At 48.6% G+C, this 13890-nt stretch overlaps 1 protein-coding gene across 2 annotated transcripts in view; it reads left to right on the forward strand.

Annotated features, from left to right (window-relative positions):
• The window catches only part of TRIO (trio Rho guanine nucleotide exchange factor), a 370516-nt gene extending 362057 nt beyond the window's left edge, over positions 1-8459 (forward strand). For both annotated transcript variants that reach the window (XM_061189136.1, XM_061189137.1), the window contains exons 54-57: positions 1655-1733; positions 3459-3659; positions 6182-6320; positions 6928-8459. In XM_061189136.1, the coding sequence (XP_061045119.1) occupies positions 1655-1733; positions 3459-3659; positions 6182-6320; positions 6928-7482 (974 nt within the window). In that variant the 3' untranslated portion in view covers positions 7483-8459. The remainder of the gene's footprint in view (positions 1-1654; positions 1734-3458; positions 3660-6181; positions 6321-6927) is intronic.
• Positions 8460-13890: the final 5431 nt, after the last annotated feature.

Here is a 13890-nt window from a genome sequence, read left to right on the forward strand (position 1 = left end):
CAATGTGGCCTGAGATACGTGACAAGTCACTTGGGGGCTGCAAGGAGCAGGCCAGCCTCTGGGACACCCGGGCGGGTGCCCTCGGGCAGGGGAGGTGCACGGTGAGGGCTTCTGCCCACGGCCACTGAGCGTGTGAGCCTCCGGTCCAGCCTCCAGGTGGGAGCAAGGCAGCCTGTGCTCGGAACACATTCTTGCCTCCAACTTCTCACTCGTCCGATTGTTCAGTTGATGCTTTAGCTCTAAGAGAAGCTATCCTCAGTCAGTCTCATGTAGAATAGAATTAAAAGAAAGGAAAGATGGGAGTGTGGGTGAGCCCCGAGCAGGCTCTGTACCCGTCCTAGACCGTAACAACCCTTCCAGAGGGTGTGTCCTCCCAGCCCTTCCATGAGCACAGCACGACCCTGGTGGGACTAAAGCCCTTGCTCTCTCCATGCCCAGCAAGGTCTGATCTCTCTCCTCAGCTAAACCCTGAGCTGCTGGCAGCAGAACTCGTATCTTAGGCCTTTTCGAATTTCCTGTAGATGCGCTTGACGTATGCAGATGCTTAGTAAGCAGCACGTACCGGCTGATTCCCAGCTGCCATTTCACAGGAGGCCAGCTGTGCCAGCTGTGCAGTCCAGGGCTGCTGAGATTGCTCCTGGGTCCTCCAGCTGCACCAGGTGTAGGATGCAGCCTCCTAGAGTGACACTTAAAGAACTAAAATAAGTTAAATAAATTAAATAAAACCAATTTTTTAAAACTATGGTAAGTAAATAAATAAAAGGACTAAAAGATGAATTGAGTCCAGGAGTGCCCTGTGTGTAGAAAGTAAACAGAATTGTCTTTAGAAGTTTTTATGCTGTATATCTTAATCCCGTATATTTTAACCTCATAAGTCAAAGAAGGGAAGGGTTCTGGTTTTTGGATCACAGCGCAGGAAAGGAAGGTAATTTTGAATTTGACAGTAGAGAATCACCAATGTTCTAATTTTTTTTTTTTAATTAATTAATTAATTTATTTTGGCTGTGCTGGGTCTTCGTTTCTGTGCGAGGGCTCTCCCTAGTTGCGGCGAGCGGGGGCCACTCTTCATCGCGGTGCGCGGGCCTCTCACTGTCGCGGCCTCTCTTTTTGCGGAGCACAGGCTCCAGACGCGCAGGCTCAGTAGTTGTGGCTCACGGGCCCAGTTGCTCCGCGGCATGTGGGATCTTCCCAGACCAGGGCTCGAACCCGAGTCCCCTGCATTGGCAGGCAGATTCTCAACCACTGCGCCACCAGGGAAGCCCCAATGTTCTAATTTTTAAAAGATGTCACAAAAAGTATACAGGTGATTTTTTTTTTTTTTTTTTTTTTTTTTTTTAACAAATCACTGGTGAAAGCAAGGGAGCTTAGGGAGACAGAACGCTGTTCATAGGAATGGTCTTACGGAAGTGCAAATGGGAAAATAATGGAAAAGCAAGTGTGTGTTTATTTCTGTCACATAAATCCATCTTTGTCTCATACTAAGTCCCAGCGCCGTGTGGATTTTATACTTCTGGTGCGTCTCCATTTCCACGAGCCTCCGTTCAGATGCTCAGCGGCCCGGGCAGCTGCCACGTTGGACAGCGCAGGGCTCTAGTCTCCTTCCCCGAGAGGCGCCCCGTACACCAGGCTCAGGGAGATGCTGCCTTTCTTGCAGGTCCAGGGAGTGATGGCATCATGGTGACCTGGAAAGACAACTTTGACTGCTTCTACAGCGAAGTGGCTGAGCTTGGCAGGTATGGTGGAAAACCCGGAGCCCCCCGCCCCGAGAGTGAGAGACACAACTCTGTAGGAGCCCACAGAGAAAGTTCAACGGCGGATTTTGCCAGCAGTTGGAAGTTAGATGTATGACATCCGAAATGTAGCCCGTAATTGCCGTTTGGTATTAAACACTGAGGAAGTGAGGAGGAGGTTTCCAGTGCAGGTTCCAAGAGAGAGTTAAGGCTCAATACCGTGAGCTGTCCGGTGATGTGACGAATTCCCTCCTGCTCCGTGTCCAGGGCAGCACTAGCTACGCCCCATCCTTGGGAGAATCCAGGGGAGAGTCACTCAGACCCTTTCTCGTGGGACATTATTCTCTGGAACCCAGTTGAGAGGGGCTGAATGTGTCCTCCAGGTCTCGGCTGTGCTTGGAGATTTAGGGTCCCCCTGCGTAGACCAAGAGGGGGCTTCGACAGAGAGGGGCTGTTCCCCTCCGGACGGCAGCCAGGGCTCAGGCGGTGGCTCAGCGGCGCCCTCCGTCACCCTGCCCCTTCTGCCGCGGCACGGCACTCAGCCACACCTCCTGTCACGTCCCGTAGGGCAAGAAGAAGGTCAGAAGCATGACAGCTGGGCTTGTCCCCGTTAAAAAGCTTTCCAAGAACCCCCCCCCGCAGCAGCCTCGTACACTCCGGTGGCCATTCCTGGTCCGCTGGCTGCAGGGATCCATGCACACGCCTGTGTGGATCAGCCCGAAGCGCCTGTCAGTCATCTGTCGCCGCACGAGGCTCAGCCCTGCTGTCCGGAGCAGCAGAGATGTATCACTTTGTGCAACGTGCCACTGACCGGACAGTTATTCTCTTGGTCCCTCCTGGGCTCGGTCAGCTGGCACCCCCATGCCTCACCTGCGTGTCTGTGGCCTCTCTCCACGTAGACGTTCACCCTGGGCCTCCTCGTGTGATGGCAGACGCAGCCCGGGAGAGCAGAAGCAGAGGCTGCGGCCTCTCAGGGCCCAGCTTCAGAAATTAACCACCACACTTTGTCCACATTCTGTGGACGCAAACAGCCACCCGCCAGCCCAGGTTCAAGGGAGGAGAAAGAGACTCCGTCTGTCCGTGGGAGGAGGGGCAAAGCAGTGTGCCCACCTTCCTCCCCGCAGTCTGCATTCCCCAGCCCCCGAATCTCATCCCACCGTGGCAGCCGGCTCAGGCTTGAGGTCCAGGATCTTGTTATCCGGATCCAGTCGAGGTGCAGCCGAGGCTTCCTGGATGTGGTTCTCTGGGTGCAGCTCCGGAGACCACAAACTAGAGATGAGTTACCAGCCCCCCGACTCACATCCTGCAGCGGCAAGACAGACACGGGGATGACAGTCGACGCTCCCGTCCGAAGTGGGAGGCATGGGGTGCCCAGGGGCCACCTAGTAGTCCGTTGCAAGCTTCTTCACGCGACGAGGTTTCCATGAGAGCAAGGTGGAAGCCGCCTGGTAAATGTCACAATGTCACGGCTGCTCCATTCAGCGGCGGGAGGACATCACGTGGCTGTCCTCGGCTAGACGGAGCCCGCCTCTGGGAGGGGAGGAGAGGAGACAGGATAGACACAGGCACAGGCAGGCTTCCTTGGGGCCGTCGCGTGGCTGCAGCCCCTCCGCTGGTGGCCGGGGAGAGCAGGGCCACCAGCTGGGGAGGCTGCCTGGGTTAAAAGAATCTTTTCTCCGTGACACCCTCAGAGTCCTCTGAAAATGATCTTCTCCACCTGTCTTCCAGGGGCAGATTCTCTGTCGTTAAGAAATGCGATCAGAAAGGCACCAAACGAGCAGTGGCCACTAAGTTCGTGAACAAGAAGTTGATGAAGCGCGACCAGGTCGCCCACGAGCTTGGGATCCTGCAGAACCTCCAACACCCGCTGCTTGTTGGCCTCCTCGACACCTTCGAGACCTCCACCAGCTACGTCCTGGTCCTGGAAATGTGCGTACACGCCAGCTGCCTCTCCTCTCTCCAGCGCTCGGCCTCAACCCCAAGTGGTCTTGCTGTTTATTCTCTAAGAAGTATAGAAATCAGGATTTTAGGATTCACAGAACTTCTAAAAAAAACACGTCTGCTCGCAGAGACCACAGTTCTAGAGCTTTCCAGCAGTGCTAGAGGGAAGTATAGCTGCCTGGCAAGGAAGCACAAACCTAGCATCAAAATGCTCCCCACCCAGGCTCCCTCGGGGGTCTCGGCCAACCTGGAGATGCCCCCTGGTTCCCAAAGGTCCCGAGAGGCCAGGCCTCTGCAGACCACACCCCTGCTCGTGCTCTCGGGCTGACCTGATCCCATGTGTCTGCCCAGCTGGGCGAGCCCGGCTGGTGGGCGCCTGCAGTGGGCTGGCTAGACCTGCTCATGTCTGATGCTTCGGCATCCAGCTCTGCCCCGGGGCCCATCCTGCCCCTCCAAGGGTGATTAGAATGGGAGCGTAGGTGCGCCCTCTGGAGGGGGGTGGCTCCCCCCAGGGCAGCCCGCTGGTCCCCGTGGTACTTACTGGGCCCTGTGTGCCATCTCAGGAAACATTTGAGTCGTTTAAAGATAAAGTATGAGACCTCTGACCCAAGAGCAGGGGGCCTCAGCCTGGGGACATTTTGCCCCCCAGGGGACATTTGGCAAAGTCTGCAGACGTTTTGCTGGTCACAGCTCGCCGTCCCGCAGGGCACAGGGCGGCCTGCAACAGAGGACCATTGTCCCGAAGTATCAGTAACACCGGGTTGAGAAGTCCTGCCCTTAGAACATTCTGGTCTCTCTGAGACACCTCGTCATGTAGCTTTGTTGAAATTCCTAGTCCTCCTTTTCAGGGGGAGTCATTTCATACATTTACTTGGATTCACGAGTTCGTTTCCATCGGCCAGAGCACCATCTTTTGTGCCATCTCCTACTTCTTGACGCGTTGTTGGGAAGAGTGGGCCTGGCACGAGGACCAGCCGTGGAGCGCACGGGGCGCGGTCACAGGGACCGTGGGCTCCTCGCTCGCGGGGACTCCCTTGAGGCCCCGCACCCGCCATCCCATCGGTCACATTCGTAAGGAGTTTGGAAGTGCCTCCGCGTCACAGCCTTCACAGGTGCAGCTGCTGCAGGGCCCTCGGCGCCAGGTCGAGCCCCAGCCCCGCTCCCCGCCGACCCCGGGGAGGGGATGTTTCAAGGGTGTCCCCGCCCAGGGCTCCCGCTGGAGCATCTCCGGGGGCCTGTTCAGCCCTCTCTCCGGCCTGGCCAACCTCCCAGATGGCGGAGGGAGCAGGAAGGGCCTCCGCCCTCCCCAGCCGCCCCCAAGGCTGGCCATCGTGTGCGAAGGGCAGGTCGGTGGACCTGGGGCTCGTTTCTCAACCTCGGCTCCTGTGGACTCTCAGCTACTTGAAGGATCGTTGCGGGGCTAAAACGATGTCCAGGCAGAGGCCTGGGCCCTGTGGGCCCTCAGTACCAGGGAAGGCGCTTTCTGGCTCTAGAAGCTTGGTGACTAAAAGCCTCTGCTCATCTTCCCCAGGGAGTTGCAACAAGAAAGAGAGTCCTAGAGTCCTTGTCAAAAATCTCCTGCCAGACCTCGGTTTCTGGTGTACATTTTCAGTGCATTCAGCTGTCATTTCTTTTCACTGGAAACTAAATGGTTTGGCCTCATCGTTGCTGTTAATAGGGTTTATTTTCCTAACAAACTACTTGCTACCAAAGTTCCCTTGATTACTCGACATTACCAAGTGGCTGATCTTTCCACAAATTTCTGTTTTGCAAAGAGGGCAGCCTAGCCCAGTGTTCAGGGAGGCCGGGACCAGACCACCTCATTGCAAGTCTAGCCTTCCCTTATGAGCTGTGTGACCTTGGGAAAGTTACATACCTTCTCTGTGCCTCCATTTCCTCATCTGTAAAATGGGGACCATAAAACACTCTTCCCAGAGAGTTGTCGTGAGGATTAAGTGAATGGATAGAAAGCACTTAGTCCCTGGCACAGGGCAGCTCTGTATAGGTGTTTTTTAAATGTTAAAAGTAATTTCACAGCAGGAAGACTTTGAGTCCAACATGAAGCCCTCACTGTATTGTCTGTGTCTTAACGTTCTCTCATTCAGCCGTCACATGACCCATTTTCCAGATGACGAGACTAAGGCTTGGGGAGGTGGTCTCACATTATCCCCTCCTCCAGCAGGTACCTGCAGAGCGCCTGCTGTGTGCCAGGCACTGCCAGGCAGCTTGCCCAGGTCTTGTGCTCACATCCAAGGTCGGGGGGGCCTGGGTGCACCCATCTCCGCCTCCCAGTTCCCTCTGTGGGTCCAGATGCCTTGTTCCCCACTTGTGCCTCCACAGTGAGCTTAAAAAGAAATCGCCCTCTTGATCCCGTCCTGCCTTCAGGTAGAGGTATGATCCCCAAAAGCTGACAGAACAGTGACAACGGGGCACGGAGGTGACGCGTATATCGCAGGAGATGGGTCTAAAGTGACCGACCCGCACCGTAACGCACATTCCTCCCTCTGCAGGGCTGACCAGGGACGGCTCCTGGAATGTGTGGTGCGATGGGGAAACCTCACGGAGGGGAAGATCAGGGCATATCTGGGGGAGGTTCTGGAAGCCGTCCGTTACCTTCACAACTGCAGGATAGCACACCTGGACCTAAAGGTTAGTGGGGCCCCGGGGACGGGAAAGCCGAGGGACCCCAGCGCGGCCACGGGGGATGCAGAGCCCACTCTCGGCCTGTCCTCTGAAGCCAGGCCAGGAGCCCGTGGGGACTGGGGACCAACACAGGGGGTGGGAGATGGGAGCAGTGATTTCTAATCTCTGTTTTTAAACGTTGGATATACACAAGCAATAAAGTACCAGGTAAACGTGTGAGGTCTTCAGACATTTCTTGCAATTTCAGGGGGTTCCTGTGAGTGTCGCTGGGTTGGGGTGGGGCTGGAGCAGGGTGACGGAGGCGGGAGGCAGAGTCGGGAGTCGGAGGCGGCAGGCGGGAGGCGGAGGGTCGCTGCTGCCGCCGCCGGGAGGGAAGTGAATCCCCGGCCTCACTCACCGGCACTGTGTAACACGGCAGCTGCGCGTGAAAGTTCCGGAGAAGTCAGGGCAGCTTCTCCTCTGTGTGGGCTCTTTGTCCTCCTGAGGGCTTTGTCCTGTTTCGCACGTGGACGGTCGGCGCCAGTCGACCTCGTAGATTCCTGGTGAGCCTCGCACCTCAGCTTGAGCTTGGGGTGGCTGGAGTGGATGACGGTTGTCTTGTCCTGTCTCCTAGCCCGAAAACATCCTAGTGGATCAGAGTTTAGCCAAGCCAACCATCAAACTAGCTGACTTTGGAGATGCTGTCCAACTCAACACGACCTACCACATCCACCAGTTACTGGGGAACCCCGAATTCGCAGCCCCCGAAATCATCCTGGGGAACCCGGTCTCCCTGACCTCGGACACGTGGAGTGTTGGAGTGCTGGCCTATGTGCTTCTCAGCGGCGTGTCCCCCTTCCTGGACGACAGCGTGGAAGAGACCTGCCTGAACATTTGCCGGCTAGACTTTAGTTTCCCAGATGACTACTTCCAAGGAGTGAGCCAGAGGGCCAAGGACTTCGTGTGTTTCCTCCTGCACGAGGACCCTGCCAAGCGTCCCTCGGCTGCGCTGGCCCTCCAGGAGCAGTGGCTGCAGGCGGGCCACGGCCATGGCCACGGCAAAGGCGCGGGCGTCCTCGATACGTCCAGACTGACCTCCTTCATTGAGCGGCGCAAACACCAGAACGACGTTCGACCGATTCGTAGCGTTAAGAACTTCTTGCAGAGCCGGCTCTTGCCTAGAGTTTGACCTGTCTTGAAGTCCTTTCTCATTCTCTTTCACCTGCCAATCAGCTGTGCGTTTGAATTTTGAAGAGAAACACAAACCAACATAACTGATCAGCTGCCGTACGTTCATCGTGTGAAATTGCATTCCGAGTGAGCTGTGCTCGGCAGTGCCTGGGACTCGGGCTGCAAGCTGGGCTGGGGTGGAGGACCTTCTCGAACACTCTGCGAGGGCGGAGACAGCATTGCTGTGTCACAGTCTTTTATTCAGGTTTCTGCAAAAAAAATAAAAAGAAACTTTTTTAAACAACATGAGTAGAATTTTGCAAATTTAACGTTTTCCAGGATTTCTTCAAGGAAGCGAAATGCCTATGTTCAACCACTGGTGTTAACGAACAAAACAGAGATACTGGACACCTCTGGGGAAGACCCCCGCCCCAGCGGCGGCCGTCTCTGCGGCCTCGTCCAGCTCGGGGTCCCCCTGGCTCTGAGCTTTTCCAGCTGCTTGGTCTGTGTGCCTCTGGCCCCGACGCCAGACTAGGCTTCTGAAACGTGCATTCAACCTCAAACTTTTGCATAAAAATAGAATGAATCGTTTTGCTCTGATGAAATGTAGGCCTTACTTGTACATAAGACTGGTCCTGCCTTCGGTCTGTCCTTTCCGCCTCTGCCTTCCCCCCTGCCCCCCGCTCCCCGCCTCCCGCCCGGGGCTTCCTTTGGGGGTCCGAGGGGTCTGCCCATCCACCGAGGACATCAGGTTGGCTCCCGCCCCTCTGCCCCTCCCCACACGTCCCACCCCCAAGCCGTCAATCAGATGGTTGAGCAGTATACAGTCAGATGAAAATACTGTAAATGCACTCATTGGGGTTTTTTTGGTTTTATTTCATATCATGTGCAATGTTGTGGCTTTAACATTTTATGCAACTATTTATGAAGACCTCTGTTGTACCTGTAATAAATATATAGAAAAAGCACATACTTCGTACGGTGAGCTTTATGGTTTTGTGCGTGTGTCGGGGGGGTGGGAGGGGGGTCTTTGCCCTGTGCCATCGGTTCAAAGAGACTTAACTCTTCGTGAAATTTGTCAGTTTTGAGGACTGTAAAAAGTGATTTCATACTCTGAATATAAAACTGGATAATAGGGTAATGTTTTAAATTTTATTATGCTATTATTCAGAATGCCAAAGTATTATTTTTTTTTTCCCAAAATCAGTCTGGACATTTCCTACTTTTTAGACTTTTTGACATTCAACTTTCTGTACAAAAATTGGCTGGATTTTGAGCTTTTGGTAAGAAATAAAAGCCAATTAAGCACTAGCCGCCTTGAGGCTGGCAGTGACCTCTGTGGCGCTGTGGCAGAATTCACGCTGGTGTGGGAGGCCCTCAACAAAAGACGCTGCGTTTCTGGGCACGCTTGAATTTTTCTGGATGTCTTTTTATCCCCGTTGTGTGAAATACACTAAAAAAAAAAAAAAAAAAAAAAAAAAAGACCAGCCCGCTTCCCAAGCCAGCCAGACACCTGGGTCTTCAGCCATAAACTGGCATAGTTGAGCTTTGCAGCTTCCAATGTATTTTATTTATTCTTTTGTTGGGTTTTTGTTTGTTTCTTGTAAAATTGTACAGAAACTTTTTAAAAGAAATTGGATTCAAAACTGGATGTGTATTCGTAACCTCACAACTTTTATTTGTGTATTGTTTCTTTTATTATTTCAGTTAAATTTTTACATTATTTTGCATGTATATTTCTTTGTACAGAGACCTTACATGTTTACACAGTATGATGTGATGTAAATATTTTATTTTGCCATCAGTTATTTTAAAAAATTAAACATATTTGCCTGATTTTTGTGTTAGGCCTTTTATTCAAGTTGGTCACTATTGAATCAAAAAGCGAGATCAATGAGGGAGAGACTGAAGGAGAGGCCTTTGGTGGGTCAGGGGAGGGGCGTGGGGAGGAGAATATTCTGGATTGGGAATCCACTGTAGGCCACCAGAAATGGGAGTCGGTCATACCCTTGCAGACTGGTGCACAACCCAGACTCAGAAGACACTGACATATAAACCAGAACGTCAGCTGACTGTTTACAGAGCGGCTGCACCGGTCCTGGTTAGAATAACTAAGGTACCCCCGGTTCTTGATGAACACATAATCAGAGCAAGGGGAAAAGCTGTTGCAACTTGGCCACAGAAAAGCAAAATTAATGTTGTTCAGATGGATTAAAGCACGTGAAACACTAGGTTCCAGCACCTGCATTAGGAACAGTCCCAAGAACCCACACCTGCGAAGACCCCCCAGTGGTGGCTTCTGCCTGCTTCTGACAGTAGGTCATCTTTCCTGATGAACACTGTCATCTGTCTTGTTGTGATGCCTTTTTGCTTTCTTTTTTGACTTGTTCCCCCTGGGATCATGACTCTTTGCTCAGCACACTATAAAGACTATATTTTTCATCTGTTTGATCCTGAAGTTAAGACAAGCGTGAGAGGATGACATTTGTGCTAAGACCCCAAGTCCAGGCGTGGGAAGCTCGCCACCCCTGAGGTGTGTGCTTCCTCCCAGGCGCCAGGACAGCGATGCGTGGTGGGCCCTGGAGGGACGGAAATGCAGGGTCAGTCCTAATATGCCACAGCAGCTCGGCGTCAGGCCCCAGAGGGAGTCCTGTGGCCACCACGTGGCACACCTCGGCAGCAGGAGGGAGGCAAGGCTCTGCTGTTTTTTAATTGGACACTTGTTGAAGGAAGTAGTTATGCCTGCAGGTTAGCAAAGCATCCCACGAGTGAAAAGTGGCCTATCACAATCACTACCTAGATTTCTCAAATAGCAAAATATTATTCTGCATGTTACTCTTTATACGTGTGTGTGTGTGTGTGTGTGTGTGTGTGTGTGTGTATATATATATATATATATATATATAAAATTTTAATCCAGGCATTCTCTTTAGCTCTAAAGGAAAAAGGATGACCAGTATTTTCGTGCAATAAATTATGAGTATCATCTTATAGCAAGTCATATCCAAAGAATGTTAGACCATCGTAGACCATTGGAAGGAAAGGCCTTTCAACTGTACATCTTTGAGACATAACTGTAGAGACAAAGAATCCGTGGGATTGATAGGTTGCTCTGTGTGTGTGTGTGTGCATGATTTAACTTACAAAAAATAAAGTACACAAACCATAAGTAAATAGCTCAATACATTTCTATACATGTGTTTGTACCTGTGATCATCACCCAAAGCAAAATAGGCCAGTATGTCCACCGTCCCCCTGAAGATTCTTCCAGCCCCTTCCCAATAGGTCCCTACCTGCCAGAGCTGATGGCTGTTCTGATTTCTATCACCCATGAATTAGTTTGCCTTTGAACTTCACGTAAGTAGGATCATCTAGTATGTGCTTTTCAAAATTAAGCTAAACTTTTTGTTGTGAGATCACTGTAGAGTCACATGCAGGTGTATGAAATGTACCCTTCACCGAGACTTCCCCAGTGATAACATCTTGAAAACTCTTAACACTATGTCACAACCAGGATTTTGACGTCAGTACAGTCAAGGTGCAGGGCGTCCCATCGCCACCAGGATCCCTCCTGTTGCCCTTTTCTAGCCACACTCACCTCCCTTCTGCCTTTAACCCCTGCCAACCACTGATCCGTTCTCCATTTCTATATTTTGTCATTTCCATAATCTTACATAAATGGAGTCATATACTATATAACCTGAGATGGATTTTCTCACTGAGCGTAATTCTCTGGAAATTCACCCAGGTTGTTGTGGGTATCGAGTTTTCCTTTTTATTACCAAGTGGTATTCCACAGTGTGGATGTACCATAGTTTGTTTAACCATTCACCCATTGAAGGACGTCTGAATTTTTTCCAGCTTTTGGCTGTCACAAGTAAAGCTTCTATGAACATATGTGTACAGATTTTCGTGTGAACATACGTTGTCATTTCTCTGGCATAAATGTCAGACAATTGGCAGATCGTATGGTAGTTGCATATTTCATTTTTGAAGGTTTGCTAAAATGTTTTCCAGACTCTACCATTTTACATTCACACCAGCAATGCATGAGTAATCCAGTGTCTTAAGATCTTTTCCAGCATTTGGTGGTGTCACTGTTTTGGCCAGGGATAGAGGGGGCATTCTGACAGTGCATAGTGACATGTTATTGTGGTTTTAATTTGCGTTTCCCTAATGGCTAGTGATGTTAAACATTTTCCATGTGCTTAATTGCCATCTGTTTATCCTCTTCTGTGAAATGTCTCTTTGTGTCCTTTGCCCATTTTCTCATTGGAGTCTTTGGCTTTTTATTGTTGAGTTTTGAGAGTTCTTCATATATTCTAGATACTAGTCCTTTGTCAGAGATGTGATTCACAAATATTTTCTCCCACTCTGTAGTGTGTCTTTCAATTTTCCAAACAGGATCTTTCATAGAGAAAAAGATTTTAATTTGATGGAGTCCTACTCATCAGTTCTTTCTTTTCTGGATCAAGCTTCTTGGTATTGAGTCTAAGAACTCTTTACCTAGCCCTACATTGAAGCTTTTTCTCCCAAGTTTTTTGTTTTTTCTAAACGTTTTTAAGTTTTACATTTAAGTCCATGATCCATTTTGAGTTAATCTTTGTATAAGGTATGAAATATAAGTTGAGGGGTTTTTGTTGTTTTTTTTGTTTGTTTTCTTGCTTTTGGTTTGCAGATGGATGTCGAGTTGTTCTAGCACTGTTTGTTGAAAAGGCTACCCTTTGATTTTGTTAAAAATCAGTTGGGCCCATTTATGTAGGTCTGTCTCTGGGTTCTCTGTTCTGTTCCACTGATCTAATTACCTGTCCCTCCACTGAAACCACACAGTTTTGATGACTGTTGCTATTCAGTAAGTCTTGAAATCAGGTAGACTGTACTGCTCCTCCCCTCACTTTATTCTTCTTTTTCAAAGTTGTTTTAACTATTCTAGTTCCTTTGCCTTTCCATATAAATTTTAGGATACTCTTGTTTTTATCTACAAAATATCTTGCTGGAGGTTTTATAGAAATTGCGTTAAACCTGTATATCAATTTGGGAAGAATTGACATCTTTACTATGTTGAGTCTTCCAATCCATGAATACACTGTAGCTCTCCATTTATTTAGATTTTCTTTGATTCCTGTCATCAGCATTTTGTAGTTTTAAAATTTCTTGTATATGTTTTGTTAGAATTATACCTAAGTATTTCTCTTTTTTTAAGCAATTATAAATATTGTATTTTTTCTTTTGGTGTCCATGAATTCATTGCTACTATTCAGAAATACAATTAATTTTTTAATGTTTATCTTTTATTCTACATATTTGTAAACTCACTGGTTCTAGGTGTTTTTGTAGATTTCTTAGGATTTTCTACATAATTATGTCATCTGCAAATAGAGAATAGTTATATTTCTTCTGTTCCAATTTGCATGCCTTTTATTTCTTTTTCTTTCCTTATTTCACTAGCTACAACTTCTAATATTATGTTGAATACAAGTGGTGAGAGCAGACATCCTTGTCTTGTTCCTCATCTTAAGTGGAAAAGCATTCCATCCTTCACCATGAAATACAATGTAAGCTATAGATTTTTATACATACTCTTTACCAAGTTGAGGATGTTCTCCTCCATCCCTGTTTTTCTGAGAGTTTTTATCATGAATGGCTGTTGAATATTGCCAGATTTTTTCTATATCAATAGATATGATCATGTAATTTGTCTTCTTTAGCCTATTAATATGGTGCATTATACTGATTGATTTTTTGAATATTGAGACGACCTTGCATCCTTGGAATGAACCCAACTAAGTCATGGTGTATCATTCTTTCTATGTTTCTGAATTGTATTTACTAATATTTTGTTAAGGATTTTTATGTCTATATTCATAAGGAATATTGGTCCGTAATTTTCTTTTTTTGTACTTTCTTTGTCTGGTTTTGGTTTTAGGTACTACTAGCTTCATAAAATGAGTTGAGAAGTGTTATCTCCTCTTCTGTTTTCTGGAAGAGATTGTATAAAATTGGTGTTAATTCTTTAAATGTTTGGGAGACTTCTCTAGTGGAACCATGTGGCCTGGAGATTTCTTTATGTGAAATTTTTGCTTTATGAATTCACTTTCCTTAATTGTCATAGTTATTCAAATGATCTATTTCATATTGAGTGAATTGTGATAGTTTGTGCTTTTCAGATTGATCTATGTCATGTCTAGTTATTCAATTATTGATAGAAGAATGTTGAAGTCTCCAACTATAATTATGGATTTTTCTGTTTCCTCTTTCATGTCTATCTGGTTTTGCCTCATACATATTTTGCAGCTCTGTTCTTTGACACACACATACTTGGGATAACTGTGTCTCCTTGGCAGGTTAACCCTTGTATCACTTTGTAATACATTCCATTCTTCTCTCTAGTTATTTCCTTTGCTCTGATACCCACTTCATCTGATAT

The sequence above is a fragment of the Eubalaena glacialis genome, chromosome 4 (assembly GCF_028564815.1).
Source record: "Eubalaena glacialis isolate mEubGla1 chromosome 4, mEubGla1.1.hap2.+ XY, whole genome shotgun sequence".
Lineage (NCBI taxonomy): Eukaryota > Metazoa > Chordata > Mammalia > Artiodactyla > Balaenidae > Eubalaena > Eubalaena glacialis.